Genomic DNA, 27,071 nt, shown 5'->3' on the forward strand with positions numbered 1-27,071 from the left:
AATCCTATTGTCTTAATTGACAAACTTGTTCCGTAAAGGGCCAGATAGCAAATATTTGAGGCTTTGCTGGCCATCCAGTCTCTGTTGCAACTACTCACCTTTGCCCTTGCAGCACAGACAATTCATAAACAAGCAAGCATGGTCATGACCCCTGTTTCAATAAGGGCACTCAAGTTTAAATTTCTCTAGTATTTCATATATCACAAAATATCATTCTTTCAATTTTTTCCCCAGCAATGTAAAAATGTAAAAATGATTTTTAGCTGGCAGGACATACAAAAACAATCAGTGAGCCAGATTTGGTCCAAGGGCTATAGTTTGCTGACCCCTGCTCTTGATCCCTGTGAGGCCCCCAAATCCAATGTCTACAGTGGACAGGCAGATAATAAAATGAGTGAAACGGGTTGGGCAAACATTAGGGGTTAGTGGAGACTATGGCTAATAGAAGAGCCCATGGCTCCCTCAGGGAAGCTCCTACTCAGCTCTTAACTGTTGTTGCCACATGAGAATGTGGCCTGAATTGCCAATCCTGTCAGATTGTCAAAGGAAATAAGCTAGAAGTTCAGGTTTGTATTTGCAGTCTCCCTGTTTCAATATTAGCACTGAATTAAAGTTTCTGGAAGAAAATACTGTCGATCAAAACACAACTTAGATCAGATATGACCCATGGGTCCCCTTGTTTACACCCTCTTCACTATGGTTGCGTGGGTTCCCAACCCTGGCTACTTTGGGGGATCATTTTGGATGCTTAAAAAAATGAAGATGTCTGGGCCTCACCCCCAGAAATCCGATTGAAATTGTCTGCGGTGCACAGACTGTATATTTTTAAAGCCCCTTGCTGATTCTGAGTTGTAGCCACAACTGCCTCCTTCGGCTGGAGCTGTGCACACGCAGACTGAAGGAGGGCAGATTTCCAGCTGCTCTCGGTCCAAAAGTCGACTCATTTAACCTGTTCCCGTGCCTGCCCCGAAGCTGGTGCATATAAACACCGCCACAAAGGACTGCAGTCTTTTACTCATTAATCTCACTTGTTAGATACAAACAATGCCTCTTCTTGTCTGACTGGGGAGCAAAATCATAAGGACCACTTGCCAGTGAGGTCTGAACGCACAGGGAACCAGCTGGGGCAGATTTGAGAAATGGTCTGACGGCAATTTGTTCTGCTCAGTGCCCTGCCCTGTTGAGAATACAGGAGGGCCTTGAACCCTGGCTGTAGACAAAGGAGCCCCAACCATAGATACAGACCAAATCCTGCTCTAGAGTCTTCACTAGCTTCCCTTGGCCTTCAGCTTGGCCTGCGTGGCGTGGTCCATTGTGTCTGTCAGGGTTGAATGAAGAAACACTGTGGGTTATGGGGTAAGAGATTTATTCACGAATTAGATCTTGCAGAGCTATAGAAGGACAGCAAAGCTGGAGTATCAAAGGTGGCACTAGCCAGTCCTTCTGACCAGCCAAGCATATTTGGCCACCAAAACAAAATTTGGCCAAAGAAAGGCTCTATGGCAAACTGTGCCTCCATGTAGTGACTGCCACAAAGCATCAGGTGGTGGGACAGGGGCCGCTGTTGGTCAGCGGGGTCAGCGCTCAGGGAAAGAGCTGGATGCAGAGCAGAGGAGAGCAGGACAGGTGGCACCTGCAGGCATCTCTGCGTCTGTCTATCCCTGTGTCTGACCATGATGACCTTTGGTGGTGGCTGCTGCTGCGTTTGCCTCTCCCGGCGAATCCAACAGGGAAGAGGCTTCTAGGAAACATTTCCAACTTAACCACGTTGACACAGCACAAACCACACATCCCTGCCCTCCTCTCTCGCCTCTTCTAGCTGTGATCCTCTGTGATGGTTAGTTTTATGGCAACTTGGCTGGGCCATGGGATGCCCAGATATCTAGTGAAACATGATTCTGCGTGTTTGAATCAGTAGACTGAGTCAAGGAGAGCATCCTCCCTAACATGTGTGGGCCTCATCTATTCAGTTGAAGGCGTGGGTAGAACAAAAAGAAAGGGGAAGGGAGAATTCTCCCTTTCTGCCTGACTGCTGAGCTGGTCTTCTCTTGCCTTCGATGGGAACTTATACTTTTGGCTCCTCTGGTTCTCAGGCCTTCAGGCTTGAACTGGAAGGATACCACCGGCTTCCCCGGGCTTCCAGCTGACCGGGAGCCTCCGCCTTCATAATCACCTGAGCCAATCCCTTATAATACCTTTCTCTCTCTCCCTGTATATCCAATTGGTTCTCTTTCTCTGGAGAACTGTGACTAATCCACACTCTCCTTCCTCCTTGGTTCTTCTTTCAGTTCCCAGAGGTTGCCAAGTTCTTTTCCACCCCAAGGACTTCTCACTTCTAGCTGAAGTGTTCTTCCTCTCATCAGCTCCTCACCTAGCTCCTGTTTCCCACCCTCTAGGGCCCAGCTAAAGTCACTGTCCCTGGGTTTCCAATATAAATGATCTCCTTGCTCTTTTTCTCTTACATGTACAACTAGGGGTTGTATCTGTACAGCAAAGCAGTAAGTCCAATACGTAGCATAGGGTTGCATATTTACTCAAGGTCTCTCTCCTGCAGGCTCTGAAGCTCTTTGAGGGCAGGGGTTGTGTCTATTATGTTCACCATCATAAACCCAGTGCCTGCCATGTAGTGGGTTCCAAAGTATACCTATTAAATGACTGAACATAGTAATTTTCAAGGCCAATGTTTGATATAGTGTTTAGGAGGGGGAAAAATTAGTCTCTCCCCTAATTCATGGCTTCATTTTGCTATATAATTTGTGGTTTACATATAGCAAAACAAAACAAAAAAATACTTCAAGTCTCTGCCAGCAGGCAAAAATTAGCCTTCCCCCCCCACCAACCCTTCCTGGGTCCCCATAGGCCTGGAAAAACCATGAAAAGCAATTGGTAGGACTTTGTGGTCATTACATAACCAGCTCTCAGCAGGAGTTTTAATCGCCAGCATGTGAGGTCCAGAAAATTTCTATGGCTTAATGGCCCACATACATTCCCAGCTCTACTTGCTTGTTTAACAGCTGCATCATTTGCTCTGTGAGAATGCCTTATCTGAGTGGGCTATTTTGCTTAAAAAATTTTTTTCCAAAAAAATTCCAGACAGTTATACTTCCCAGTGATAGCAGAGCTTCCTACTGCAATTCATGAGCTAATGAAGACAGAGAGGTTTGTGGCATCCCTGAGACGTGGTAGGCACTTAATAAATGGACGGCACTTTCCTTCGCACATCTCTGGGGCTATTTTCTTCTGAGGATTAAACACGCTTGCAACAGGCAGGAAATAAGTCCTAGAGATGTAATGCACGCTATAGTGAATATGGGCAACAGTATTGTATTCTAATCACCAAACTTGCTAAGAGACCAGGTCTGAATTACTCTGATCACTAAAAAGAAACGCTAATCATATGACACAATAGAGGTGCTAGTTATCACTACAATGGCCACCATATTATAATATTTTAATATATTAAATTAACATGTTGTACACCTCAAATTCATGCAATGCTATATATTAAATATATATCAATTTTTTTTAAAGTGCAGTTGAACTCAGATTACTGGATATGAAAATGTCCCTGAAAGAAAATAAATAGGTAAATAAAGACATTTTTTTAGCGGAAGAGAAAAATAGATATTTAAAAAGGTCTGTGGGGCCTCACCTGTACCCCATCTTGAAGCTTAACTGTAAATCTGTAGTATGCTTTTTTTCTTATTTTTCATGTAAAACATGAATTAAAAGTTGGAGAAAAGATTATGCTAATTCAGAAAATAACTCTTTGGAGTAAAGAGCTCAGTGTTTTTTCAGGGACCATTCTGATTCTTCCATCTGGTCCCCATCAGAGAATTCTTACTCTGCCATATCTCAGTGTCCCTGTGGTTACAGTGAAGCTCCTCTACCCTTTGCCTAAGAACCAGGGTAGGAAACCATCTCCGTGGATGGAATCATGGGCTTTAAATGAAGCAAGAGTAGATGATGTTCTACCACCATCCAGGCTTGAAAGGAAATCTCCAGCTTGCCCACTGCAGACATTCACCACCTCCATCAGCACCACGTCTCTGGGGACAAGGCCACCACCCTCTATTGTAGAGGACCTACAACTGGCCTGAGCTATGGCAAAGGGTTTGTCCACATAGAATGGACAGGTTGTGGAGCTGGCAAGTCCTGTGGCATAAAGCAGGGGCCCTAGGCTGGCTGTCGGTGGCGGGCAGTCCTCTCCAGCCAACATAGCTTCTTGCACCGACAGTTTCTGCTTGAATGAAGATAAGTGCCTGCCCTTGGTGACACAGCTGCAGTCTGTGTGGTCTTTCTCTTCTTCCCCAGCCTAAGCAGTGGGTCTCCAAACGTGACCCCAAGGCCAGCAGCATCAGCAGCACCTGGTTAGAATGCAAATTCTAGGCCACACCCAGACCAACTGAAACCCTGCAAGGTGGGGCGCCGCAATCTGTGTGTTTTAAGAACCCTCCAGGTGACTCCAATGTACACTATAGTTTGAGAACTGCTGCTCTAAACAACTTAAAAAATTTTGTTTTAATCTTCACCTGAAGACACGCTGAGAGAGAGAGAAAAACACCAGTCAATTGGCTTCCATACACACCCCAACCGGGAATCAAACCAGCAACCTTTCAGTGCACAGGCTGACACTCAACCAGTTGAACCACTGCTGCTCTTGTGCTTCCTAAACTGTGCTTATTACTAGCATTTCCTGGGAAACTTTGAAAAATCCCCAATGCCCAGGCTTCACCCACACTTGTTAAAGCAGAGTCTGGGTATCAGTAGCTCTTAAAGATCCCCCAGGTGATTCAGAGGGGCAGGCAAGTTTGAGAACCAGTGTTTTGCTCTGGGGCCTGGCTACTCAAGAGTGTGGTCTGGGGGCTTGTTAGAAATGCAGACTCTCAGGTGCCAGCCCAGACCTGCTGAATCAGTCTGCACTTGAGCAATATCCAAAGAGACTGGTAAGCACAGTAAAAATGTGACCAGCACTGGCATGGGGTACAAAAAAACCACAATCTGAAGCATGTGTCTGAAAGGTTCTGACTTACGGATCAATGATTTACTGAACCGGGTTCGGAGGTTGCTGCTTTCATTTCTCTGATTTTCTGCCCCCTCCCACTCCATCTCCATCAATGGATGCTCTGGCTCGGGGAGGGGAGAATAGTGAGGGGGAAGGAATTACATTCAGTGAGCAACTCTTAGGGGGGGCTACAGAATGAGTAAGGGACATCTGGACATATTCTGGACAATCCCTTCCACCGTGCTATTAATTACAGGTTGAATAATAGCTGCTCCCAGGAGGCCTCCTCCTGAACCGGCTGTTTCTTATTCACATTCTGCCCCACCCTCCAATTTCTTCTTTCATTCATTTCTCACCCGATCACTACCCAGTGATTTAGAAAGTGAAACCAAGGCTGTCTCGGAATTGGAATAAATGTTAACTTGAACTTACTGGCTTCTTAAGGAAGTGAAAAGAGCCTCAGATTTGAGTAGACCAACTTGGTGATGCAAGACAATAGAAACTTTATTGCCTTGCAGTTTTTTAACTGACAAGATCTTTTTTTATGAACCCAGTCCCCAAAGTATGTCTTTTTTCTCATACAGAGAGTGAGATGTGGCTATACACTCATCTCTGTATATGTGTTTATGTGTAGTTATGACAAATAGGATTTCCGAGATGCCTGTGTGTCCTGTCCAGGGAGGTGTGGAAGGAAAGGGGCCACCGCTGGGAGTGAGGACACCTGGATCCCTCCCTCATAGCAAGTCACCTCGCTATGCTGGGCCTCAGTTTTCTCACTTCTTGAACAAGGCAGTTTGACAGTTGAAGTTGCAAATTCAAATGTCTGCAGGAGTCAGGGTGGAAATCCAAATGGGACTGATGGCAGCCCCTCCTCTGCCCTCCTCTCCCTGTTAGCCTTGGGAATGTGGGCCCAGGGAAGAAAAAGGAAATCTGGATTTCCTTTGCAATTTCACAATTTTCGAATGTTGAGAGGTAATACAACTTGTTGTTGTTGTTGTCATTGTTGTTGTTTTGCAGAATTTGGAAACCACACAAAACACTCCTGAGGCCATAGTTCACCTGGGGCCAGCCAGGTAATGACCTCTAGACTAAGTGATATCCCAGGACTCTTTTAGAATCCAAATTCTACCTCTTTGATGAATCTGTTGCTTTTTGTGTAGTGATATCTGTGTCTCTAGTTTATTCTTTCAGTAAATATTTGAGGACCCTTTATGAGCCAGAAACCGTAGTTAATTAAAAAAAAAGAATGAGATGGAGTTTCTACTGAAGGTGAGTAAAGAGCTTAGTGAGATGCCCCAATAAATAATAAGGCTCCCTGAAAGAACTAGACTTGCTGAAAAGTCTAAGGAAAGGCAGATGTGATTCTTTACCGAGACACACAATCTTTGTGAGTCTTGGTAGTTTCATCTGTGAAATAGGGAGACCAAGACCTCCCCATCAGGCCTGTGTGCAGATTAGAATTCTATCTATAAAGTGCTAGGCATATAGTAAATGCTCAATAAATAATGCTACCTAGTGCTACTACTTTTATTATTATAAACTCCTTGGAGTTAGGGCTTGGGTCTGATTACAGTCATGCAGTGGCAATTGGTAACTTGTAAGCAGCAAGCAGGTTGTGTTCCCAAAGTGTATGCCTCAGAGCTTGTTTCCCACGGAGATGGCACCCATTGGTTACTTCCCCAAGGCAAATCTGAAAAAGCCTATTTAAACTACAGGGTGGCCTAAATATTGCACACTTGCAATTTTTTCAAAATCAAAAAGCAGTGTTGATGGGAGGCAAATACAACTGAAGAAGGTTTTTCAGGTTCTTTTTTTTTTTTTTTTTTTAATAAATGATGTTACAAGGCATCTTGCTTGTGAGTGGTACTTGAGATTCTAAGGCAGGTTTATTTAGAAGGCCAAGAGCAAGAGTGCACACTTGATGATCCTGAAGGGGGCTTCTAGGGATGTTCAAGGGCCTTTAAGATGGATGATTCTAAGTTTTTTAATTTGTCTAATTGCACTTAAAAACATACAACTTTCCTTTCCCTTGAGCCCATTATCTCCGACATTGTTTTCATACTTACCCGTAAGCATCATCTTTAGGTTGATGACTCTCAAATTTATATCTTTAGGCCACATTCTTATATATCCAGCTCTCAGTTTGGCATCTCTACTCAGAGATTTCATCCAGGCCTTGGACTTAACATGGTCAAAACAACTCTTGACCCAAATTTGCCTCCTTTCAAGTCTTTCCTATATCAATAAACACTGCCATACACTGGGTGCTCAGGTCAAACCCTGGGAAATATTCTTACTCCCATCATACCCCACATCTAATCCCTCAAGTAGCACCAGTATTCCATGGCATTATATGTAACATGTGATCACTTCTCCCCATGTGCACACTCTCTCTGACAGAGACTTCTAGTTCTCCCTCAATATCTACTTTTCCCTTTTCCCTCAAAAATGGAACCTCCTATTTTTAGCTGAGTCCAAAATAGGCCAATCCCCCTTAAACTGTTTATAGCTACATGGCTAAGTTCTGGCCAATGGAATATGAGCAGAAATATAATGTGGCAGCTTCTAGGAACCATCCGTAAAAGATATTTGGCATATACCCTTTGCCTCCCCACCCCTTTTATTCATTCTGCTGGCTGGAATGTGATGTGATGGCTGGAGCTGGAACAGCCATTTTCAATCATGAGGTAACCTTGGAAATGGAAGCTGTGCACAGCAGAGCAACAAAGTAGAAGGACCCTAGATTGCTGGGGACTTCATGAAGCAACTAGCCATAGCCAACCTGGATTACTTGCTTCTGGACTTCTACTGTGAGAGAAATAAACTTTTATCTTATTTAAGTCACTGTTATTTTGGGTCCTGTCACCAACTTAATTCCAACTAATAGACTATTCTGGCTAAAGCAGCCCTCTTTCACACTTATCTGTATTTTTTTCTTCAAAGTACTTAGTACCTGAAATTACCCTATATATTTACTTATGCTTCTGTTTATGTGTTTATTATGTGTCTCCCCCCCCCCCCAAGATAAACTCCTCTAGGCCAGGGATTATCTGATATTCACTGCTGTATCCCCATTCCCTGGGGGTACGCATGGCACATAATAGGTGCTTAATAAATATTTGTGAAATGAATTGGTGAATGAACACCTACTATGTGCCAAGGAGGGAAGATACAAAGATGTTTCCTGAGTCCCTTGCTTGAGAAGCTTATTGTGTAGTGGGAACTGACTCTAGTTAGAATGGCAGTCATCCTCATTGAATTCATCTAGAACAGCGGTTTTCGGCCAGGGGCAGTTTTGCTCCCCAAGGGGCAATTGTCAAAATCTAGAAACATTTTTGACTGTTGCAATTTGGGGGATACTACTGGCATCCAGTGAGTAGACACCAGGGATGCTGCTAAACATCCTACAAGGCACAAGGCAGCCCCCACGACAGAGAGTTATCTGGGCCCAAATGACACAGTGCAGAGGTTAAGAAACCCTGACCTAGTGAAGGTCAGCACCAGTTAGCTTTGCCAGGGAGAAAGCTGCTTGGACTATATGAGAGTAAAATCCATGGAGTGGGGGACAATTGCCATGTGGCCTCTCCAATGGTATTAACAAGAATGTGGGATTAAGCCCCAAGTAGAGATCAGCTGAGCTGTCAAATTCGGCAAAGCTCTCCATTGAGAAGCCAACCCCAACCATGAACCTTTACTTGGCACAGGGCCCATGTTTTGAGGACAATGTGGACTCAGAATAGGTAAAATTATGTCCAGAACTCTAGAAACCAAGCCAGAGAAGCTCTTTGAATGGTATCATCATTAATATAAAGAGCTCCACCATGAATTTTCACTTTGTTTGGTTTCCTAGGAAAGGCTGAGAGAGCTCTGAGGCTCTACTGCTCTCTGCTGTAATAAATCTCTTCTCTATATTCACAGCCCTCCTGCAAAATGTAATTTTCTCTTGCAAGTAAACAAATGATAGATGAGGGTAGTCTAGGGACAGGAGATTATGAAGGTGATAGTTCTGAGCCATTTCATATTTTAACTTTTTTTAGCTTTCCAATATGTTAGACATTGACATGTTTGGTGACCTTAGACAGGATGCTTAATCTCCCTGAGCCTCAGTTTCCTCATCAGTCAACTCCGGGGGTTGGATCAGGCCATGATTTAGTTGCCTTTCACTCTAAATAATCATAATGATTCATTTCTCACTTGTTACCAAAAGATAATTGATGGCAAATAAATGCCTGGGCTTGAAGAAAGAAATTTGAAAATAGAGGAAAGACTACAGTGATTATTTGCATCAATGTACCCACCCCCATTTTTAAAAATAAAACAAGCATTAATCTTTGGAACAATATTTCCTAAAATATGTTTCTAAGAACATAGCTCCTTAAGATATGAAAATGGGGCTCTACGTCAAAAAAATGGGGAGCACACTAGAGTGCCTTCTTGGAGAATAGCAATAAGTCATTTTAACTTTTTATAAACCCAGTGTTTCTCACTTATTTGAATAGAGAATCAATTTTTTATTGACTATTTATTAATATCCTTACAGAACCAGTGTTCCTTGAACTCACTTTTGGAGACCCTGCCTCAGTATATGACATTACTCTTTTTGCTCTGTACCTGTTAGGAGAGGGAATGATGGGACCTGCTAAAAAGAATCCCAAAGAAGACAGGCAGAATGCTTGTCAACATCCCTGGCCTTCATTGGAAACATGGAATTACCCACATACCTGATATCAGGCAACAATAACATAGTTGGAAACACTATTAATAAAATCCACTTATCAGCCTCATTTTGTTATTACATAGCCTGTGATGCAAAGAGAAAAATTTAAACTTGTGCCCATTTGCTGAATGTACTCTGTCAATCTTACTAAGTTACTCTATTTCAGGGGTGGCAAATAGGTGTGTTATTTTTTGGTCTCATGACAACTTTGATCAATGGGTAGTAGCTGCCTGGAGCTCTGTATCGAAGATGATACTAAGACCTTCAATGGGCTTGGAAGAAAATATGCTGTGATTGATTCCTAATGTCTGTCGTGGGCATAGTGCTGTGATTGATTCTTGATGTCCGTTGTGAGTGTAGACTGGATGGAACGTATATGATGCTGTGTGTTTCCTCACCAAAAATCAGAGGCTTCTTACAAACTACGCACATTGGTTTGGTTGGGGAATTAAGACTTAGTACACTTAAGTGCTTAAATGAGAGGTTAAGATAACTCTGGAGGGTCAGAAAATGGGGGTTCCTTTAGGTATTAAAGATAAATTTTATGGAAGAATTGACTTGGGCCTTGAAGGGTAGAAAGGTTAGGTCTTGTAAGGAGACCCTGGATCATAATTCTCAGCAGAGACTGCTGATGGGCTGCCAATGCCCCAGGAATAGCTTGTACCTCTAGAGCTGCCCAGCTACAATGTAGGCATCACGTACGCAGAGAGGAATGGGTCACATTCATTTTAATAATATATTTTACTCAACCCAATATATTATCACTTCCTATAATCAGTATAAAATTTATTAATGAGATATTTTATGCTCTATTTTTGGTAATAAGTCTTTGAAAGCTGGCATATATTTTACTGCCAGCATATCTCAGTGGGAGCCAGCCACACTTCAAGTGCTCAGTAGCCACAAGTGGCCAGCAGCTGCCGTATCGGATAATGTCGGTCTAAACGAGAACTCTTGCTCATAAAGTTTGAATACAGTTAATGAGGTTTTCAGCAGGTTTCCCACACTATTTTGACGAACAGACTGGCACTAGCAATATTTTTTAATCTAAAAATTACTTCTATAAATAAGATATAAGAAAAATCTATTACTTCATTACTTTAAAAATAATTTAACTTAATAATTTCTTAAAAATAAAAGATTTTGTTTTTTGTCTCTTGTTACTATTAGGAAGGCAGCATTCTTAAGTAGAGAACAGTAATAGTTCCTTTGACTTGCTCTCTCTCTCTTTCCATTTTTTTTATTGTGGTAAAATATACATAACATAAAATGTACCATCTACGTGAGTAGTTCAGTGGCATTAAGTACGTTCGTGTTGTGGTGCCATCACCACCATCCGTCTCCAGAACCCTCCAACAGAAACCCTGTACCAGTTAAACAATAACGTCCCATTCTACTTTGTGTCTGTGAATTTGACTACTCTAGGTTCCTCATACACATGGAATCATGTAGTATTTGTCCTTTTGTATACAGCTTGTTTCACTTAGCATAATGTCCTCAAGGTTCTTCTGCATTATAGCATATCTCAGAATTTCTTTTTTAAGGCTGAATAATATTCCATTGTACGGACAAGCCACATTCTGTTTATCTACTCATGGACACTTGTGTGGCTTCCATCTTTGGGCTCTTGGGAATAATGCTGTATGAACATGGGTATAAATATCTAGTTGAGTCCCCACTTTCAATTCTTTTGGGTATATACCCAGAAATGGAATTAGAAATCATATGGTAATTCTGTTTTTTAACTATTTGAGGATCTTTCATAGTGTTTTCCATAGTGTCTACACCAGTTGACATGCCCACCAGCAATGCACAAGGGTTCTGACCTCTCCACAAGCTCGCCAACACTTATTTTGTTTATTTGTTTATAATAGCCATTCTAATGAGCAGAAAATGGTGTCTTATTGTGATTTTGATTTGCATTTCCCTAATGGTTTGTGATGTTGAGCATCTTTTTGTGTGTTCCTTGTACACTTGGATATCCTCTTTGGGGAAGTGCCTATTCAAGTCCTTTGCCCATTTTTTAATTGAGTTGTTTGTTGTTGTTGAATTGTAAGAGTTCTTTGTATATTCTGCACATTAACCCCGTTTCAGATATATGATTTGCAAATATTTTCTCTCTTCCGTGGGTTGCCTTTTCATTTGCTGATAGTGTCCTTTGATGTTAACAAATTTGGTACATTATAGAATGGTCAGAAAAATGTTCCTCCTCCTATGCCCCTCAGGTAGTTTTCAGGTAGGGAGGTGTCTTTGATATCAGAAACCCAGGGTTCAAAACCAGTTTCTGCTACTTACCAGCCGGGTGGCCTGGGGCAAGTTACTCACTAAACTCTCTGAGTGCAGTTTCTTCCTATCTGAAAATGAGGATTTGATAATATTTACCTCCCAGAGTTTGAGGAATGGTGGTGGTTAGACATAAGTATAATTAAAATTCTAAGTAGTCATTATTATTTTAACAAAATGGTGATAAATGTGGTATCTGCTTTTAAACTGGGTAGCACAGGGCCAGGCTTTGTCGTTTATTAGCTCTTTCCCATCCTGGTATTTGCTGTGAATAAACACTTCCCAAACACTTGCTGGTGATTTGGAGATCAGGCTATTAATTTTTCTATAATCCTATTATTTTCATATTTCTATTTCCCTTACCCGAGGTGATTTCATACTCGGCCATCTGCTTTCCCTGCATCCAAAAGCCACCTCAAGTCTTTTTCTGAGAAGCTTCTTCCAGGGCCCAGCAGGGAGGGTCCCCTGAGAGGTGGCATGCCTGGAGGATGGTCCGAACGCCATGCCAAGCATTGTGACCTTCAAACCATTCTAGCAAAAAAGACCTTCCAGAGTAAGCCTTTATTTGCCTCCTTGGCATGGGACGAAGGGATCGTTTTAGTTATGACACATAGCAGACCACCGAAGAGGCTGAACGTTTCTATTTCAGCAAGAAGTCAGGAGGGAAATACTTATCCTTCCCTTACTTGCTGGGCTCTTTCACTCTTTAACGATAATGAATTAAACTTGTGACACATGATGGCTTTTAAGAAAATGGGCTACTCATACAATTCGATAGATTAAGTTGATTGTTGGCTAAATTATAGGGGCAGTGTGGAGACAGGTGAGGCAACCCCATGTGAGTTTAAACTTCAGCTCTATTATTTACTGGCTATATCACTTTAGGCAAGTTTTGTCCTCTATAAGCCTCTGCTTCATCATCTGTAAAATGGGACTAAGAGGAACAACCAACTTTCTGTGGTCAGCTTGAGGATTCAATTAGCAATTAACTAATTATGTAAGGCCCCTAGCACCAGGCCTGGTAGGTAACAAGAGCCCAGTAAATGTTAGCTATTGTTGATATGAATTATATCATCATCATCATCAGATTTGGGTGACTTCCAAGAAGTGACAGCAAATGCTGAAGGCACCACTCTCCTGTACCCTGGCTTTAGCTTCCATCTGCACACTTCCTATTGCGGCCCTCACCACGCATTAATATCTTTTCAGCCCAGTCCTGGTGGGCCCTGACTTTTGGCAAGATGCTTAAAGAAGGCTGGATTGGGTAAGAACTCAGGGAAAGGCACTAGAAGCCATAGCTTAAAATAAAATAGTCATGGGGACGTAAAGGACGGTATAGGGAATATAGTCAATAATATTGTAATAACTGTGTATGGTGCCGGGTGGGTACTGGAAATATCAGGGGGAACACTTTGTGGAGTGTATGGTTGTCTAACCACTATGCTGTACACCTGGAACTAATACAAAATCATATTGAATGTAAACCGTAATTAAAAAATATTTTTAAACTGAGTGAAAAACGAAAGGCTACATTGCTAGGAGCTCCTTCTAATAACAGCCAGACAGGAAAGAAGATACACTCTCTCTGGCCAAACAATATTTGTCAGTTAGCATTCAAAGTAGAAGGTCCTGCCCTCGCTGAGTAGCCCAGCTGGTTAGAGAGTCATCCTGATACACCGAGGTTGAGGGTTCAATCTCCGGCCATGGCACATACAAGAATCAACCAATGACTGCATAAATAAATGGAACAACAAATCTCTCTCTCTCTTTCCCTTCCTCTCTCTCTCAAATCAATAAATTAAAAAAATAAACAAAAACAATTATAAAAAAACAAAATAAAAAGACTGACTCCCATAAAGTCCAATTCTTCATAAAGACATTTACTAGCTAAAGGAAAGAAATATGCTTGTTGGGCTCGATCCCCAGTTGGGGGCATGCAGGAGGCAGCTAATCAATGAAGACTCTCTTATCATTGATGTTTCTCTCTCTCCCTCTCCCTTCCTCTCTCTGAACTCAATAAAGATGTATTTAAAAACAAACAAACAGAACTTAAAAAAAAAAAAGATAACCACACAAGCAATAGGTGGCAATGACTTGCTGCAGAGATGTTATTTACATACTCTGCATCTTATTTAACTGATATTGCTTTAATCTTGAGAAGCAAAGGAGGTGGCTCCTTTAGAATCCCCACACAAATCCTTGGTAACCACTAGGCCAACCATGGGGGAACCTCACCCTCTCGGTTTCTCCACATTATAAGTCTCAAACAGCTTTGGCTGGGCGTCATCGCCCTCCTATCTTATTGTTTGGAGAGTGCATAAGCCACTGGCAGCACGTCTTGTGTCCTGATTCATAGAAGCTTGGCCCTTGCCTCAAGCTGAGGCAGCCTGAGTGGAGGTTTCAAATGTGTCATGAGGTTTCCCAGCCAAATTCCTCCAGCACCAGCTTGAAAACTGGCTATAAAAATAGCCCTTACTAAGGGAGCCTGACTGTGACAACGATTTCCTATCTGGGAGCAGGAATAAGAGGACTGCTGTTCTTATTTTTTAAAAATCTTCTGTAATGTCTCTCTGATGTGGATTTGCTTTTAAGATTGTGTTTTAAAATCATTTTTGTACTCAAGTCTCCTGTTTGAGGATGAAGTTCCTCCATGCTTGGTGCCTAATTGGGGTTAATCCAGCATCAGATCTGGGAATTAAAGGGAGCAAAAGAGAGAGCCTTATTTTTTGTTTATCAGGATATAAATTTGAGAATTTGTCTAGGAAATTTGGAAGATCTATTTAGGAAAATCCTGGTGGTTAAGGCCAGGGTCTTTCAGAAGTTAAGAAAGGCTCAGGTCAAATTGCAGTGTTTGAGGCTCTGAGTATGTTAAACATTTAAGAAATAGCAAACAGGGCACAAAATTTATGGTATATTTTAAGAGTTTTCCTATTTATAATTGAACACTTTTAACACAATGCAATATAATGAGCTATTCACCAGATTTATTATGAAGTGTTCATGCAGAGTCTCTGCAGGCTTATGGACCAATAAGGGGACACAATTTTTAAATCCGGACATCTTTCCTGTCAGCATTCCTCTGGGACTCTGTATAACCTTATTAGGCCATAATGTCAAAGGTCTAAATCTGAGGCCTTTGACATATGTGAGGTTGGGACCAAATGTCTCTTCTGTCCCTGCCTGTGACAGTTCCTGCCTATCACCAGCAGGTGACCTTGGGCAGGCTGCTCAGTTCCTCTTGGTATGAGATACCTACGTCATAGTGTGGTTCTGAAGAATTCCATGAAGTAGCCCACACTGAGCATTTGGCTCAGTGCTTGGCATTAGTAAATGCTCAATAAATATCAGCTAGAGTTGGTCACTATTATTAGAGTTAAGACTCAATGCCTTGGCCAAAGTTTATTTAATTGGTCTATCTGGGTCAGTGCCACACCCTATGAGTATTCATTCTTTGTCCATTCATTCAACACGTATTTACTGAATGCTTCATTTTAGTTTTTGAAATTTTTGTTTTATAACTACCACTTCTGTATTAGGAAACTAAGAATAATCAGGAAAAAAAAAATCCCCCATGATCCCACTTATCATAGGACATCAATATTAGGTAAATTTAATACATTTTCTTCTAAGTTTTTTTTTTTCTATGAAACCTCCCCCTCCCTTTTTTAACTCAGTTGAGGTCCTAGCACATGCTCACTTCTGCATCTCATGCTTTTCTTTTTAACAAGTTAACATCATATTTTCCTGATTTCATTAAAAATTCTTCATAAATATAATTTTTATTGGTTGCAGAAAAGTCTAACTATGAATGTATTATCTCCTAATCAGTTTCCTACTGTTGAACATTTTCTTGCTATTAATAAGTGAAACTGAGATTAACACTTTTGTATTGATCTTAGTCCATATTTTTGTTAATTTAAATTTCATTCCTCCCATTAACAACTATTTTTGACTTCCTACACTGGAGATCAAAGGGGTAGAGGTGGGATGGGTGTGGACTTTGCTTTCACAGACAGAGCTCGTATCCTAAGGGCATGACAGATAAATGGGAGAAAAACTTATACTTGCAGATGGTGATGGGTGCTGCCAAGGAAAGAAGTAGGGAGTGTCACAGAGTACCTGGAAAGGGTACTGGCCAGCTTTTGGGGGGCTGGGAGGCCAGGGAAAACCTTTAGAAGAATTAAGATGGGCCATAGAAAGCTGCCAGGACTAGGGTGAGGCAGGGTTGGCACTTGCACAATCCTGAGAGTGAGTGTGCCTCCTTGAGTTTGGCACCATAAACACTTCACTCACTTTCACCCTGTGGAAATTACTAACGGAGACTTCAACCAGGACCAGAATCGGGGGAGGTCCTGGTGGAGGAGCTCTCACATCCATGATGGTTTCAAAAGCTCTGCAGGAAGATCTCTATGGTTATAACAGCACAACACCAGCCACTTCCCCTTCCCTCTATAAGAACTTCCTCTCCTTTGATTTCCCCAACTTGAAAGAGGGACGTGGCTTGCTGTAGCTAAACATGCTGAATTGCAATCTTTCCCCCCCTCCCCCCGCCCTGCTCCCACCCCTACCCCTGAAGAAATCCTTTTTGTTGAAGGAATATCTTGGCTGACTTTTTGCTGGCGATCAACACAACCCTGATGGGAAAAATGTAGGAAAGGTATTCCAGGCAGAGGAAAGAGCAAGTACAAAAGCCCACAGGCTCTGGCTTGGTGTGTTTCAGGAAGAGAAAATTGGTCTCTATGACTTGAGTGGAATGGAGAAGTGCCAATGGAACCAGTGAAACAGAACCACCAAAAGAAATGAAAATAAATTTTTTTGTATAGTTTTGAGACTTGACCATATTTGATATATATTTTTTAAAGTATCCAAGTAGTTGTCATGGGAAAAACTGGGCTTTCAATTCTTTTTTTCCCAGTGGTTTAGAATTGTCTTTACAGCCCACATATATTAGGATTTGAGGTTCAGGGGGCACTGATAACATGTTCAGTGCTTACAGGCTTGAAAGTGGTGTTTCTAAACCTTGGCTGCACATTAGAATCCCCTGTGGAAGTTTTAAAAAATACCGATGCCTGGGTCTACCCTGAGAGATTCTGATTTAGTTGGCCTGGGGTGAGGCCTCGGCCTAGGGATTTTACCCTGGGGACAAAATAGTGACCCACATATAGGATCCTGATCTGGATATGAGCTGCTGTGGGATATTTGCAATGTACATTAAAAGAAAAATTCCCTTAGATAGAGGGAGAAACATTGATGGTCTGGCTCCTGCACATCAGGGGACTGACCCTGACTGGCAATCAAACTGGCAACCTTTCAGTGCCTAGGAGGAAGCCCAACCAACTAAGCCACTGGCCAGGGTGACGTTTGCAGTGTAAAAGAAACCAACTTTTATAGCCTCTTGTAGGCTCTTAGTAGTGACAAGTATGGGAAGCCACTGATGGGTTTTAAGTAGGATGGTAACATGATCTGATTTTTATTTTAAGAAAATCACTTTGGCTGCAGTGTGGCAAATTTTCTTAGGGTAGGTTCCCAGAAGTGGAATTACTGGGGGAAAGGGTATTAACAACTTTAAGTCTTTGGATACACACTGTTCAATTGCTTTCCAGGAAGTTGCTGCCAAATGACACCTATCTCCTGTGTCCTTACACAACCCGTTTGCCAACACTGAGTGTTTTTAATGATTTCTGTGGGAGAAGTACAAAAAGCAATGATAAATAAGAAGCAATTGTTTGAGCAACCTGCCAGTTACTTTTTTTTCTCCTGCTTCATTGGTCAAATATTATCCGAATGACCATGTGTTTCAGAGAGGTTGTAGGTCTAATTTTTAGCTATTATTTATTCACTGCTTACTGTGTGGCATGCACTGTGCAAAGAACTTTACAGGCAATATCTCTGTTAATTCTCTCAACATCCTTAAGAGGTTGGCAGTACTGTTATCATCTCCATTTTACAGATGAAAAACTGGGGCACTATGAGTCAGGAGATTGCTGATGCTTCCTCAGTTTTTAAGGGGAGGGCTTGGAATTTGAACCCAGAGTCCATCCTGAAATTACTCTGCTGTTGTTCTGTAATTTGGAAAGGTTAGAAAACTCCTGTAATTTTTCTCAGGGGTTGAAGGTTTTGGTTATTCTGCTGCAAATTATTTTAGAATATGAATAATTGACATAATTTGTTCGCTGTATCATTATTGCAATCAATTATTTAAGGAAGTACAAATGATTTCTTGGCCACATCAGCCATTTGCTCATGGGCCTGAGGGTCCAGAAGAGGAGGGGAGCATCATCTCACCTGCATAAAAAGTAAAGATTCTGAGGAAAACAGGTTCAAGGACATTTGGAATTTAAAATTAAGAAAAGGCTTTGGGAGAGGGGGACTTTATAGTCAGATTGAAAGACAGGCTTGCAGGGTGGTGGAGAGAGGGCAAACCTAAATATTGTAGTCATTTCTTATAATAGAGCTGTCTTTCTGACCCCTACTTCCAGAGTTCCTTGAGGACAGGGAAAGAATAAATCATGATTAGGCTGTACATTAAAAATACTTGAGGATAATGTATTCACTATTGCTTATGTAATCAAACATCGACTACAAGATACAAAATCAAAATACCTTGTGGCAGAAATAAGTCTTCCAGAGAGGACCATACTAATGAGGGGACCCTAACCTTGGGACTTGATTCAAGAGGGACTCTTTCTCTTCATAGAAGAATAGGGGAGAGGAAATAATAAACCAAGAAGAAAGGACACCTCTTGTAGGGCCTCTTTTACAACTGATAGGACCCTTCCTCATATCCCCCCTCAGCAAGAGAGAGGTAGGCAAATGTGGAGGTACTAGGGCAAATTTCAGGCTGGAGTGTGTACATGAGGAATATAACCCTCTTAACTTGGGTGCACTATTAAATTATTTTTTTACACGTCTGGTTGACCATGCTTGGGTCTGACCTAGTGAGAATTTCTCCATTGAGTCAGATATCAGCTCCAGTTCAGAGCAGGAGTTTCTTTTCTCCTGAATGGGGGAGATGGGCGCATGCGGAGGAAGGGCTCATTTGAAAATCTAACTTTCCATCTTTTAGAGTTGGCAGGATCATAGTTTAGTGAGGGTTTGTGGGGATAAGCAAGGAGCCAAAGATTGAGGGGTATGTGTGTGGAGATACCAACATCTCATAATCTTCAAATACTTTTGGTAATAATTTTTAATTACACAAAGACTTTTTCTTGCAACATAAAACAAAGGGTTAAGACCCTCTAGGTAGACAAGGCTAACTCCAGTTACCGGTTTCATGTGACTCTTGTCCACCTTTCCTTTTCGTATCTGCATCCACAGTACGTATTAGGTGCTTTAGTAAAGCAAGTCTTTTGGGGAGACTGTTGGGGGGCTGGAGCGGGGGGAGTGCGCAGGTTTGCCTCTCTCTAGCCAAACTCTTACAGGTGGGGAAGGTGGACAAGCGCTAGGGTGCGAGGATTTCAAAGCACAGTTCCTGTTGTGGGGACGGGGGTTCGTGGTCACTGCCCTTTCCCCCTCTATTTAGCTTCGTTTTTTGCTATATGAAGAAATGGTCAAGGTGTCAGGACTCCAGGGCACACTTCAGGTTGGGGTTGGGTAAGTGGATATCCACTCCCTTTCTTTTTCATTATTTTTACTTTTCACCACACAGGGTGGGAGGGTGGGCGCCCGAGAACTGAGAGCGCCCGCGGGTACCCCGGGTCCGTGATCGGGTGCCTCTTACCGTCTGACTGCCTGGCCCGAAATGGACAGGTGCTTTCCGGGGCGCGCTGGGAGGGTGCGCATGTAGGGGTGGTGGCGGAGATCCCCTCTCCCATGAGCCCCCGCGGCGGGCCCCCGGACCTTGGCGTGGTTTGCGGGGAATGGAGGTGAGCCCTGGGCGCGGGAAGGCTGTCGGCTCGCCCCGCCCCGCCCGGCCCCGCCCCCTCCCCGGCCCCGCCCCCTCCCCGGCCCCGCTCCTGGGCCCCGCCTCTCGCTCCCAGCATGCCGTGCGGCAGCGCGGCGGGCGGAGTCGGGAGGCGGGGAAGCCGTAGCTGTGTGAGCGTGAGGAGCTGCCGCCACCGCCTCCTCCGCGCCGTCCTCCTCCTGGGCCCCGGCGTCGCGGGCCGCGCACGGGCCTCGAAGAGACGTCGCCTCCCCTTCCTCCGCCTCCCCGTCGCCGTGCCTCTCCCGCCTCCTCGTCCTGCGCTGCGGGCTCAGGCGGAACCCGGAACGGCCGTCTGCCTCCCCCGCCCTCCGCCGCCGCCTCCTCCTCCTCCTCGGCTTCCTCCTCATCCCCGGGCCGGAGCAGAGTCTCGGCGGCGGTCGGTTCGGGCGGCGACTCGCGCTTCTTCGGGCGGCGGCGCTTGGCCATGTCGTGTCGGGGAAGGTAATGAGCCGCAGAGCCCCGGGGTCTCGGCTGAGCAGCGGCGGCGGCGGCACTAAGTACCCGCGGAGCTGGAATGACTGGCAACCCAGGTGGGTGAGCCGAAGCCCAGCCCGCCACCCCGACCCCTGGGCCCCGCCTCGGGCGGGCCGAGGCCTAAGGCCGCTGGACTGGGAGGCGCGGCCTAGGCCCTCCACCCCCCGGGAACCGGGCGCGGCTTCCTGGGTCCCCTCCCGTCCCGGCTCCGGGTGGAAGGCCGCTGGGAGGCAAGGCCTAAATGCCTCTCCTCTACCCCCTGGGCAGGAGCCGGGACCCTGGGCGCCCGGCCGAGGCACTGGCCTAGGAGTTGGGTTAAGGGTGGTGAAGAAAGAGGCCTTGCGGTGGGGACACATATTAGTTACCATCTCCCCAAGTTGGGATTAGAGTTGGGGGATCCTGAGAGTCCAGGACCCTCTCTGTTACTCTTTCACTTGGTCCTTCGCCCTCTGAGCCCCCATGTGAAAGACCTCCTCCCCTGTGATCTCCTCTGTGACTCCCCCCCACGTGTTAATAATTAAAAAACAACAACGCCCGACTCAGGTTTTCGTCTGACTTTAGGCAGGGTAGTGGCGGGGCATGAGGTGAGATTGGGAGTGTGTTAATGGGGCTGACCAACTCGTCCTGGGAAATGAAGTTTTGGTGGAGAGCAATTCATACCTGGCCACTCTCTCAGAGTAGAGAATTTCCCCTTGTATGGAGGCTTTGCTCTGAGGCCGCTTTGGGGCCTAGTTGGTATTGACTGTAATAAATAGGAGCATCAACTTAAAATGTGGTGTCTTTCTGATTAATCATGGGGCAGTTGTGCTTAATTTCGGACTGATTTATTCTTACCTCTCTTATTGAATAAGTGCTTGTAATATTCAGAGACTTTGTAGGATTTAGCCCGGTGCCTAGAACTCCCTAAATGTATATAACATTTTAGGATTCGTTGATTCATGGAGCATTTATACTTTGAGGCACACTTGCATTATGATTGTCCAGGAACTGGCCAAATACATGTAAGACACAGGTTATTGGGATAACTTTTCCTTTTTGATGTTAATTCCAGCAGTGTTTGGAAAGAAATAATTGGGTAAGATGTTAGTGTGTAACATTTTAAGACTTGATAGAAAAATCACAATGATCTTTTGGCTAATGGGTGGTATGCATCCTATTTGATTTACTATGTCTAGACAAATCCCGTGTCTGTTGAGAACTGATGTATGTAACTAAATGATCTGAAAAGATAATGTCTGAATCTGGAATTGAGATGTTACATAGTTTTTAAAAAATTGTTTTAAAAAGTATAGCCAGGTAGAGTTTGTGAGTGCTTTAAATAAAATCAGTTGACTAGGGTAAGTATTTTTATCTGTAATTGATGTCCTTAATTGTTTTGTTCTTTCATTGAAATGTGTGATTTTTTTTTTTTTTTGCATTTAAGGAATTAGATGATAAATGCATTTGAATTTGACAGCTCTTTTTTGACAGTGGATTTTTTTCATTATTTTTCAGTATTGTGGTCATTATATACAAAATAATTTAATATCCCTTTAGAGGACTATGTAAAGTGCCCTTCTCAAAGAGTCCTAGAGCTTTTGGAAAAGAATTAATTGTAGCTTGTAATTCTAAATAGATAGCAGAGTTGCAGCCACCTGCGGGGGTCACCTGACATTTAACATATATGAAGCAGAATGGCCTCTACAGTTATGGAATATATACATGGATTATTAATATTACCCATGTTTTCTTCTTTCAAGTGCTTTATTTCTTGGCTTTGTGGGATGGGGTTTGCTGAGTTAGGGGGGATGTATGCTTGCTTTGAAGCCATACTCTGTAATAAAGTGTCAGAACTTATGCCTAGGTGGACGGATACTGTGAGGTATACTTGGTTACACAGAGTAACCGTTGGTTAGGATGTTGGAAATAACTTGACTTTTGTTGGAGAGTAGGGAACAGAGAAATATGGACAATACCCCGTAGCTTTATTTGCATGGTCACCTCAGTTTTGTTAAATAGCCAATAAAAAACAACCTTAGGTGTTTGGCAGGTCATAAGTTTTCATAAGTTAAATTTGAGGTGGTTCTGTCTCCACTTCACTTCAGGAGAGGTGACGGTCTCCTGTTAACTGACAGAATGGAGCTTGATCTTCCCCCTTGTTTAAATGGAGTTTTCTTTCTTAAATAAATATTTGTTTTTAACTTATTGATTGATTTTAGAGACAGAGAGGAAGGGAGGGGGAGACAGACAGACAGAGACATCGATTTGTCATTCCACTTATTTATGCATTCATTGGTTGCGTCTTGTATGTGCCCAGACTGGAGATTGAACTCACAACTTTGGCCTATCAGGCTGACGCTCTTACCAACAGAGCTACTCAGCCAGGGCTTATTTTCTAAACATCTTCAAATGCAGGCAGATTCCTGTGGTTCATCTGAATCACTTTGGTTTTTTAAAAGACTCTTTGCCTTTCTGTACCATTCCTCCTTTGCTTCCATTTCCCTAGATACAAGCTTTAGAAAAAAGTGAGATTTTAAAAAGTAGTATTTGTTGGTTTCTTCTAGTCGGTTAGTCTGGAAACTGACTGTTGAGTCAATCGTGGCCACACGTGGTACTTCACACAAATTAACAGGAAGTGTTCCAGGTGGCTGAATAGAATAGTGTCATATGGCATCAGAACAAGCCCACCTTTGCTAAAAGCATACTTTCAGCAGAAAGCATTTTTCTAGCACTATAGTCTTCTTTTCTATTCACTGTACTCTCAAGAGTGATTAGGCAAATGTTTTTTTTTAAATTCATTGCCTCTAGCCAAACCTTTTCCTTTTCTTCACTTTATTTTGGGAAGTAACCTAGTACCAATCAAGATAGAGATCAGAAGGATTTGTTTTTAAAATAAAATGTGTAATTAGTTATTGTACATTTTAATATTCCAAATGACATGATTAATTTTACATTGAAGTCAAATATAGATTAGTTCAACAAGAGGAAGCATGCAGGTCAACAGAAAATAATAGATTTTACTTCTACATTTGGGAGTCTTAGGCATTTATTCCTTTAACAGCTAGGTACTAGGTGTCTTACAGTGCCCAAACTTATGATCTTTCTACAATTCTAAAAGGATGAAACTGTATATTAAAAATATCTTCCATTTTGGTAAAATCTAGACAGATTAAAGTTCTCAAAAGTACAAATACCTTTAGTCTCCATTGTCACAGACCAAAAGACAAGGAAGAATGCTGTGAAGATAGAAAAGCCAGAAACCAGTATGTCTGACATTGTGAGAAGCTGGATTTTTGAAGTCAGAGTTGTCTATTCAGCCTTTTATGAGTCTGTACTGTCTAATATCCATAGATGCATAATATAGTAAACTACATAAGGAAAAAAATTAAGAGAAGTTACATGTTTTATAACTATAAGTTGAGCTTTAAATAGAATAGAATTTAATTGGCAATTATGTACCACTGATTTCTAAGCCCACTAAGGTTTTTCAGGTAATTGTGTATGGGTGCTTAATTTGCGCGGGGAGGTGCTATTTTTTCCATTGTAAAATAAAATATATATTTTTTAATGAAATAATTGTGTCTTTAAATTGCACCCCCCCCCATCTGTTTTGGTTCTTTTTTAGATTGGGAGTATAATTGAAGGGTTTTTTTGTTTTTTTTTAGTTAACAGGAGATTATGAAATATTCTAATTCAATGAAAATATTCCAGTTCAGGAAATATTGATGCTTTAGGGATTTTTATGACTAATAGAGGAGGTTATAGGTTAGTACGGCAGATAAGAAAGGACTTTGTAAAAGGTTAAGTATTATATGGATATTAATTGTAATATAATTCTTGGTATAATTATTTTTATATGTGATTGATAGTTTAAAACCTGGAGAGTCAGAGGAGGGAAAGCTATGGTTGAATGGGGGTTACGGGGTGGGGAAGCAGTGGGACCATAAAATTGATCTCTACTATTTTGACAGTAAATGGTGTGTGTGTGGGGTGGGGTAAGGAATCTTAAAAACAAACAGAAACAACAACAGAAGAAAGTACGGAGATGGCACAATGTAAGTTGTCCTTGGTAGAACATTTCTAGTTTGTTTAGAAGGATGGGATACTTGTGGGGAGTAATACAAATAAGAGAGAAAGCTCAGAGTTGGATTGGAGCTGGATTGTAGGCCTTGAATCATAGTTTAAATGTATTTGGAATGACTTTAGGGGACCACTGACATTCTACCAGCAGGAAAGTGGCATAAATTTAGGAAGATTAAAATTAGTTGGTGCGTGCGTGCGTGCGTGCGACATTGCAGTAGGAAGTAATTGGAACAGTCTGGACAAGAAACTGCTAAGGACCTAAATATTCTTTTCATAAGTCATGATTTTAATTCAGACAAAACTATTCAGCCCAATATACCGGAACTTCCATAAGCAAAAGCAGTCATTTGTTATCTGGTTTTGATTTTGAAGATGATCACTAAAGTGGTACCTTTTTTCTGCTCACACTTCAGGTTAGGACACTTACATTATAAGGAATGGTCATACACATGAAATGGAGTGTGGTCCATGGTGTCTTTTGGGAACATTGAATTCTCACAGCTTTTTAAGATTTCCTGCCTTTACTACCTGGCATGTAGTAGCACTTGCTTTTTTGCTTTTCTTTCCCTGTCCTAACCACCTAAAGTAAATCAGTTGGGCTCCTTTTAGTGGACTTCACACAAGTCGTCGTTTTGTTTCTCCTCGTATTATTATTTTGGTTATTTTTCTTTGTCTATCTTAAAGTTTTCTTAGAACCCGTTTTACTTTGGGGACTACAAAATGAAACATAACACACTCTCTTATATAGAGACCTAACAGTAAAGATTGCAGACATTTTGTGGTTTAATTCCTTTATGAAATACTTCACCTTACTACATTGAAATTTTTAAAAATGTAGAGTATTATCTGTTAAATTCCTATAGCCTTTTGATATAGAGATGTTTGTGTTTTTAAAATAGGTCTACTCCATCTTGTATTAGTTGAGTGTACTTTTCTTAGTTGAATTTTTTAAACTCCATTGTGTTACTTTCTTTATATAAAATTTACATATGTTTAGGTCTTAATTTTACTGTATTTGGCAAATGTAGACACTTGAGTGACAATGACCCTAAACAAGATGCAGATACACAATGACTTTTCAGTTGGATTTCACTCCCACTCCCATCCCTACCCCACCACCACCCCCCCGAAAAAACCATGGGTGGAGTACACAGGTAGGTTTTGCCTTAATTTAATTTAATTTTTTTGTAGAAAAGAAGCCTTAGAATATTATCTTATAATTTATTACCAACTTAATGGTTTCTGAGGATTGATAACCTCATCATCTTCAAGATATTTCTTTGATTCTTTTTTTCTATAAATATACTTAATTGGGATATTTGAAGATCCCTGTGAAATCAGGTTTGGACGATGGATCTGCTGGTAACCTTTCCAGGCATTTATGTCCTGGAACGCAGAAGAGCTCCTCTGCTTGGCCAAGTTTATTCCTGTGAGCCACAGGTTCACGCACCTTTCTCTTTCCTCTCCATACCTACTCTCGCTTAGTTCTTGTTTTTCATACTCAGCAATATAACCCTTAAGACTCCTCCCTGTTACCTCTGCCCTCAGTGATCCCTCTTCTTTCTGAATCTTGCAACAGCTCTCCAATGAAAGCTAATGGTGCTTATCTCTTCAGTGATCTCTTGTTCTCCAATTAGTTTAAGTCTCTAAGGGCTGAGCCAGAGCCAGATTCTCCCCTGCTGTGCTTTCTTGCCATAAAGCACTCCTCAAGCTCATTTCTGCCTTAGGACCTTTGCATGTGCTATTCTTGCTGCATGTTACTGCACAGTTTTCTCTTAAAATACTTGACCCTGGGATACTCTTATGCTGTCTCAGCCTAAATGTCACCCCCTCAATGAGAAGAAGCAGTGTTCTCTAACACTTCACTTTGGTTGTCTTCATAGCACTTACCACTACCTAGAATTTTCATATGTGTCTTCCCCAATAAAACATAACTTTCATATGTGCATGCATCTTGTATAATCATTGTACCACTGTATTCTTTCTTCCCTGCTATAGTACATCAAATAGTATATACTCTATTTTGTATATTTCTATTTTCTTAAGTAGATACATGAAAATAGAATTCTGCAAGTTTGTTTCTGTATTTAGAGTTAACTCCAGAATTTACAACACTTTTACTATAGGAGGCATTTTGAGAGGAACTGTTTTTGTACAACAGCCCAGTTAGCCAGAGACAGCAACTTAAATAAGCTGATTGAACAGGTTCAAAGGGAACAGTGTTCTAGTGGACTGAGGTGGCCAGATCTTTTACAGAAGAAAGAATATGGTTATTTAAGATTCATAAGTTTTATCCATCTTGAAAAAATACCTTGCTCTCATATTTAAAGTTTTTATACATTATCTTATCCTGTAACTATTGTATCTACTTGTACATTCTTTAAATCACTTAAAGTTAAGCACTGGGTTGAGCTTTCTGGCATTTCATCAGAATGACTTGAGGAAACAAACTACTTGCCGTATGCCCGCTGATTCTGGGAATGACTGAAACCCCAAATTTCCAGATTCAACAGATTTCTAAACAGTGAATTACTTCTTTTATATTAATCTTTATGTCCTTTCAAAAAGGAAATTTTATTCCTGCTAGAAATGATTGCTTTGGAGGT

The 27,071-nt window shown here is 42.0% G+C and overlaps 1 protein-coding gene across 3 annotated transcripts in view; it reads left to right on the top strand.

Moving 5' to 3' along the window:
* The first annotated feature begins 20,281 nt into the window (after positions 1 to 20,281).
* The window catches only part of SMG1 (SMG1 nonsense mediated mRNA decay associated PI3K related kinase), a 95,429-nt gene continuing 88,639 nt past the window's right edge, over positions 20,282 to 27,071 (top strand). Inside the window, exon 1 of one of the 3 annotated variants that reach the window (XM_016196258.2) lies at positions 20,282 to 20,459. In XM_016196258.2, the coding sequence (XP_016051744.2) occupies positions 20,374 to 20,459 (86 nt within the window). In that variant the 5' untranslated portion in view covers positions 20,282 to 20,373. The remainder of the gene's footprint in view (positions 20,460 to 27,071) is intronic. The other 2 variants (XM_016196262.2, XM_087815637.1) reach the window with 2 other exon arrangements.

This window comes from Miniopterus natalensis, chromosome 3 (genome assembly GCF_054644295.1).
Source record: "Miniopterus natalensis isolate mMinNat1 chromosome 3, mMinNat1.hap1, whole genome shotgun sequence".
In the NCBI taxonomy this organism is placed as follows: Eukaryota; Metazoa; Chordata; class Mammalia; order Chiroptera; family Miniopteridae; genus Miniopterus; species Miniopterus natalensis.